This window comes from Limulus polyphemus, unplaced genomic scaffold (assembly GCF_000517525.1).
Source record: "Limulus polyphemus unplaced genomic scaffold, Limulus_polyphemus-2.1.2 Scaffold3691, whole genome shotgun sequence".
Lineage (NCBI taxonomy): Eukaryota > Metazoa > Arthropoda > Merostomata > Xiphosura > Limulidae > Limulus > Limulus polyphemus.
Window position 1 is genome coordinate 79,264 of NW_013669301.1, and position 7,364 is coordinate 86,627.

Below are 7,364 nucleotides of genomic sequence, written 5' to 3' on the forward strand. Positions count from 1 at the left end.
AGTTGGCGGTGGGTGGTGTTGACTAGCTGCCTTCCCTCTAGGGACGGCTAGCGCAGATAGCCCTCGTGTAGCTTTGCGCGAAGTTCAAATAGTCTAGTCAGAATATCATGTCGAATTCTAATTTTGATACCACTCCATGCTAGGTAGTTTTTTTTTATAGTTTTAGTAAGATTTTAGGCAGGATCTTTTGATAAACTTTCTTTTCAACATCGTCTTTTCTCGCCTCGTGTTGCCATACCGTTTTTAATTGTCCATGAATAACTTTGTTTGTCTAAAAACAATCAGCTCCATCAACCACTGGAACTGTACTAATTGTAAACAAATATATTCATATTTTTTAAAATAAAATATATCTTTACAATCGTTAGAAAATAAAACTTTGCAATAGAAATATACCTAATTAATATTTTTGGTTCTTTACAAGCTCGTATCACCCTGTATCCCCAAAAGATTTTTAAATAATCCCTCGTTTCAAATCCTTTTGTTAAAAAGTTAAAAGTGAACATTTCATCATTTGTAGCCAGCTCTTGTTCTTCATGTCTTTCCACAGCGTAAGCATCAAGCACATTAATTTTTGTAAGAATCTTTAAAGTTATATTTATTCTAGTAAGCTTACAAAACACTTAATTTGTAAAAGACAACTATACGAGGCAGTTTCACTGGCTTATGAATATACCCAAACTCTCAACGTGCTTCAACTAGCGTTGTAAAAATATATATATATAAAATTCCTATTGAAGTTTTATAAATAGGTTTCCGTAATGCATTTTGGCTAATTTTAATACCATCTGCCAACAATTAAATATTCAACAATGCGAAATAAGTAAAAAAAAAAAACAGACACATTGTAATAAAAGAAAGAGCAATCCGTGACAGCAGGACATTATTGATTTGTCCTTCCAGCAGATAAACGAAACAACAGAGTGCCCTCAAACGTTGCATCTCGAAGTTGTGACTGTATATTTTGTTACATTATTTAAATACTTTGTACTCGATTTTCGTCACGACATGCCCCACCCCCTCCATGGCTCAGTGGCAAGCCTCTGGTAAAAACTGGGTTTCGATACCCGTGAGGCACAGCACAGATAGTCCATTGTGTAGCTTTGTGCTCTAACAACGAACAATGAAACAAAGGTTGTAGTAATCAGCTTGATTATTAAAAATGTTATGATAAATTTTAACTGCACTAACGGAAATCTCGTGGAGGCAATAATTTTTGTTACAAACGTGTATAATTATTTTAACATTTATTTTATTAATTACTCTTCACTTTAGAAAAACATCTTATGGAACTGTAGGTTGGTTATACTTTAAGAGATAATGATACTGTTGCTGTGTTAATTAACGTATTTTCGATGATAGTTCTGTGTTTACTTGTTTGAGGGAAGATCACCGAATTTAATCTGTTTGAGAGAAAAAAAAAAACGTTTCAAGATTATGTTAAATATTTTACGATTTATTACATATTTCAATTACTATCGCATACAATGGAGAATTTTTAGGCATGCAAGCTAGGCGGTTCTCCGAGTCTTTAGGCCTTGTAATTTTTCAAATCAATACCTGTTGCGGTAATTACCCAATAGAAGGAAGAGATAAATTTATAATAATATTCACCAACTGTAACGATTACAGGACGTTTTCAGATTCTTCTAGTCCTTTTATGTGTTTCCCTTTTAATTGTTTATTTTTGCTCAGTACATTAACGCCACTTACGACAAAATAAACGTTAAAATGTCGGACTGCAATAAATCACGCCACGTACGAGGACGATTAGATAAGAGACACGTGAACAAGATTGATGAAATTATCAAGGACTCGAAAACAGAGAAGTTGGGGGGAAATAAATAAATAACGTAAATGAAAACATCGTGATTAACTAGGAAGAAAATATAACTTTAATATTTTATCAATTAATAATTGGCAATTAATATTTAAGATAATTCTGTAAAACAATATGTGAATGTTTTAAACCACGTAACGAATTCAAGCTCTGTTTAAGGATAATTGGTCATTTTGATAAAAAAAATACAAATAAGAAAGCGGTTTGAAAATTGTAGTGAAAGGGATACGTCGAACTTAACTCCCCCCCCCCCAATAAAACTGTATAAAGGTGTATCAGAAATAACTGTAAAATGAGAACTGTATATAACGTTTCTATTATTCATTGCTTACACTAGGCGTTGATTTCGCCTAATTAATCTTGTAATATTTGCTGGTGTTGTTAAGCGCAGAGATACACAATAGACAGTCTGTGATCTTCCCACTACGGGTATAAAAACCCAATTATTATCGCTGTAAGCCCGCAGACTTACCACTGAGCGACTATAATTTCTCGAAACTATAAGAAAGTATTAAGTAACTTGTTTATAAATCTCGTAAAGCTTGACTTCTGATTTAAACTTATTCTCTTATACGTGTTGTTTATGTAACACATACATATAAATTATTTTTCTGAATTAACCCAGTTAATTAACTCCTGGCGACACGATCGATTCTTGGCATAATCCAAGACCAGATTTGTGAAAAATCTATCATGTTGTCTGTTTTAGTAACAGGAAACTAGCGAGGATTCGAATGAAGAATTACCAGTTAAAAAATAAACAACATCGGACACAAGAACAAAAATAATGAAGACTGTTAATTATGAGGGAGCCACTATCTTGGTGAGGTTACCAGAAAAGGGTGTCACGACGATATTGTGAAAAGATAAATTTTAACTAATATTTCCAAAGAAGGAGGAACATCAAATAGGTGAATTCATCATGTTAATTTTTTAGACTTGTTTATGCCTAGTATTGTTGTACAGTGTCAAACATTATAATGCAACAAGATACTTTTTTCGTTGTCTCGTCTTTATTGAATCAGACGCCATCTTTAGTTTATGACTTCCCTCTTCCGGACATCCAATCAGAAAGTAGCAAGAAGCAAATTGAATTAGTCGATTGAAATCTTTCGTCTGCTTAATATCATACAACAATACTTTTGTCGTGCCATACAATATTCAAAAATCGATCGTGTGACCAGGGAAACGAAATTAACGGAAAGTTACGAAACGTTTGTTATGTCATTAGAGTCTACGACACAATTGAAAATCTAATTTTGTTGTTCTGATCAGAAGCAAACTGGACTTTTTTGCTAACAATGCTGAAGCGACGCTAATTTCTATGATACTTTTGGTTCGCTGATAAAGAGTCATAAGCCTTGAACTTGTTAAGCCTAGAACTTGTTGATAAAATAAGTTAGGTATGAAAAATAATATATATATCTAATATATTATTATTTAAAGATAAAAATCTTAAGAGAGAATATTATCAACATTCAATAAGGATAATTTTCATTAAAAATAATATATTTTATTGTTAATTTATATCTTAATGTGGTAAGTTATTCTTTCACGATATATGTATTTCTTCGGTTCAGATTCGTATTTGAGACCTTTCACACGCCAGGCGAGTGCTCTACCGATTGGCCTAAAAGCGTAACACCCTATTATTTACTAGTAAAATACTTTTAACAACTCGAACTACTACAGTAATCTATAACCCACATGACGTATGCGGAATTCAACAACGTTCTTGCTACTGATTTTGGTTTTAGAGGTTTTACAGAATATCACAACCTTTTGTAATTTTGGAATTTTTAGTATTGAACTTTCTCGAAATTTTTGTGTTTACATTTCGCCTTTACAGAAGGACTAATATTATTCATTAACGAGTTAAATATATTGAGCATTTTTCTCGAAAAAGTATTAAATGAAATAACACTAACAATAATTGGGAAAACGTTCATAAAAAAAAACTCAACGTTTTACAAAATGGAGGATGTTGTATTTGAGAATTAATACGTGCCAAGTTACTAGGCCGAGTGAATAAATACTCAATTGTTTATCCACGTCATTGATTCGAGCGGGGGCAAAGTTTCCGGAGAGTGCAGCTATCGCACGTTATGTATTAAATTGACCAGAACAAAGTTGTGTTTATTGGTCTCTACCAAGTACAGTAACATGTCTAATCGGCCCTGGCTGGAGATTGCAGAAAGTCAGCCATGACGAGCAGAAAACGAGGGGGTTACATGTCTGTTGAAATAGACATTTAGCACTGTGAGGGCTGATACTAGTGATTTTTGGTTCTGTATTAAATATATACCCTATTATATTTTTTTAGTTGCTTTAATTAACATTACTGGTTGGAATATTTAATGTCTTTAGTTTTATTATCATAAAGATTGATTTGTACATGTACTTATGACTAACCTAAATTTCCTAAGTTGTTCGAACCTTGTTTGATATTATTGGGATTATGGCCGAAAATATCTATAACAGCGAGGGTACCCAAATGATCTAATCTTTATAAATAAAAATGTAAGAATAGTATATTTAATTAGCTATAGTCATTATCAATACAAGGTTGAATTTTACTCTAAGAAGGTAGCTTGCTCTGATCAGAAGTTAAAATTAATAATTCAGGACAAGTTATTTTTCGGAATAGGCACATTATGATAATAGATATAAACAACTAAAATAATTTTGTAAAATTGTTCACAAGTGTCAGTTCCGAAAGAGAACAAAATAAAATCTTAACGAGATACCATGATACATCATGCTTGTTATATTCATGTATTGTGTAATAATGTAATTTGATTACAAAAATTTTTACATTCTTCCACAAAATCTGCCAACTGAAACGATATACATAATGTAAATTTTGCGATCTAGGTGCTATAAAAGATATGTTTATAATAAAATATTCCATGCAAAATGCCTAAACCTGCGAAGCTAGGCCACTCATTAAGCCTAATAATTATAACTAAAAGCACATTTTACATGACACTGCTCCTCCTCATAGGTAGCTGATAAATTACATTTCAGTTTTTTTTTCGTGTTTGTAGTTGACCACAAAGTTACACAGTGGGCTATCTGTGCTGTGCCCGTCACGGGTATCAAAACAGATTCAGAGCCTTATATTTCTGCAGACTTACCGTTGTGTCATTGGAGAGTGAATTTCAGTTTGCTAACATATTTAATATTTAGTTTTGTTAATTAATTAAATAGAAAACATCAGCAGTTTGTGTACTTTCATTGTTAGAATTTGGTCGATCCAAACTCCAGCTTATCAGCAACAATTATTACAGTGTCACAGCGGTATGTCTGCGGACTTACAACGCTGGAATCCGGGCTACGATACCAATGGTGGATAAAGCACAGATTGCCCATTGTGTAGCTTTGTGCTTAACTACAAACAAACAAAACATTACATACAGAGATAAAAACATATGTTAATTTAATTTAAATAAAAATTACATACGTCATGAACTGAAATTGGAAGACTATTATTTCAAGACACGTTCAAGTGATTACTTGCTTGATAATGTTCATTTAAAAGCAGTTCAGAGCACGAGCCATAAAAAGTCATTACACGCAGGTCTTAACTTAAAAACCTTCCTGGTAATGTAAATCATAATAATATTATGACACGAGGCAAATAGTGAATTTATCCTTTCTAAAACGTAAAAGCGGAATTTTAACTCTTTTAATGCTTTCCGGAAAACAAAACAGAAGCTTATATAGTGAGTGTGAAAGTACGAGCAAACGAACTGTTTACATTCTACGTTATAATGTTTAGTTTCTTACTGAGGTCGATAAAAAAATGAAAACAAAACAGAAGCTTATATAGTGAGTGTGAAAGTACGAGCAAACGAACTGTTTACATTCTACGTTATAATGTTTAGTTTCTTACTAAGGTCGATAAATAAAAATGAAAACAAAACAGAAGCTTATATAGTGAGTGTGAAAGTACGAGCAAACGAACTGTTTTCATTCTACGTTATAATGTTTAGTTTCTTACTGAGGTCGATAAAAAAAATGAAAACAAAACAGAAGCTTATATAGTGAGTGTGAAAGTACGAGCAAACAAACTGTTTACATTCTACGTTATAATGTTTAGTTTCTTATTGAGGTCGAATAAAAAAATAAAAACAATAACTATACTTGGTAGTAATTTAGGTTTTAAATCTCACAATCGGGGCTTCAGAGACAACCTGGGGCGCTCAGAAACTATTGTTTCTCTTAAGCCCCCTCGCGAAATCAAGGTTTGGTCCTACAGAGAATAAAAGATATTAATACTATATGGCAGGTATGATACATACAGAATCGCATGATATAATTTAAGGCTTGATTTACAGATTACTTAATAAGGTGGGTACTGCTAACAGACTAATTATTAAATGCAACTTATTAAGAGGAGAAAAAAACACCAAAAAATGTCTTTAAAAGCTGTTATTTGCTTCATAGTATTTAAGAAACACATGAAAACTTTGAAAGTAAAATTTTATTTTATTTTCCTTACCTACGTCCCATTGTATAGGATTGACATCTATTTCTTCCAGCGCAATGACATACCAGACGCAAGCCATCCAATGAGCGATGAGGGAGAACATTAGCATTAGCAGGGTAAGGATTATGGCGCTGTACTGTGAGTAGCGGTCCATCTTTTGAAGAAGTCGGGCTAGACGCAGCAGACGTGTTAATTTAAGCAAGTGCATCAGAGTGTTCTAGACAAAGAAAACACACGATGTTTGTTGAATGTCACATAGACAACAAGAGCCCGATTTTGCCTAAAATAGTGAAGATTAACTGGAGCAGCTCTAAGATTAGCAACTTATATCTGTTACAATGGAGTAAGATAATAAAACCGCGTTCCAGCTTCATTTATAGCAGCAATCGGTTCCAAATAATTTTAAAGATTTAGTGGATGTCAGATAATGCATATATACACCATGTGTTCTAAGGAAATACAACGACAAAAAGTTAAATCAGTAAAGCTTTAGTTTAACAGTTTATAAGCACAGTAAGTTCGATCTAAACGTCCAATACCATCACCCATAAAATCGCTGTAGAAACTGAATAAAAAATGATTAACAACAATACACAATACATGTTTTGTTAAAATATAATAAAATCAGTACAAAAACATGTGTTGTTAAAAATATAATAAAATCAGTACAAAAACATGTGTTGTTAAAATATAATAAAAGAGTACAAAAACATGTGTTGTTAAAATATAATAAAATCAGTACAAAAACATGTGTTGTTAAAATATAATAAAATCAGTACCAAAACATGTGTTGTTAAAATATAATAAAATCAATACACAATACATGTTTTGTTAAAATATAATAAAATCAGTACAAAAACATGTGTTGTTAAACTATATTAAAATCAGTACAAAAACATGTGTTGTTAAAATATAATAAAATAGTACAAAAACATGTTTTGTTAAAATATAATAAAATCAGTACAAAAACATGTGTTGTTAAAATATAATAAAATCAGTACAAAAACATGTGTTGTTAAAATATAATAAAAT

The 7,364-nt window shown here is 31.9% G+C and overlaps 1 protein-coding gene across 1 annotated transcript in view; it reads right to left on the reverse strand.

The window, feature by feature from the left end:
• The window catches only part of LOC106469863 (potassium voltage-gated channel subfamily H member 8-like), a 55,068-nt gene that overhangs the window by 27,500 nt on the left and 20,204 nt on the right, over positions 1–7,364 (reverse strand). The window contains exon 6 of the mRNA XM_022398430.1: positions 6,345–6,549. Coding sequence (XP_022254138.1) covers positions 6,345–6,549 — 205 coding nt within the window. The remainder of the gene's footprint in view (positions 1–6,344; positions 6,550–7,364) is intronic.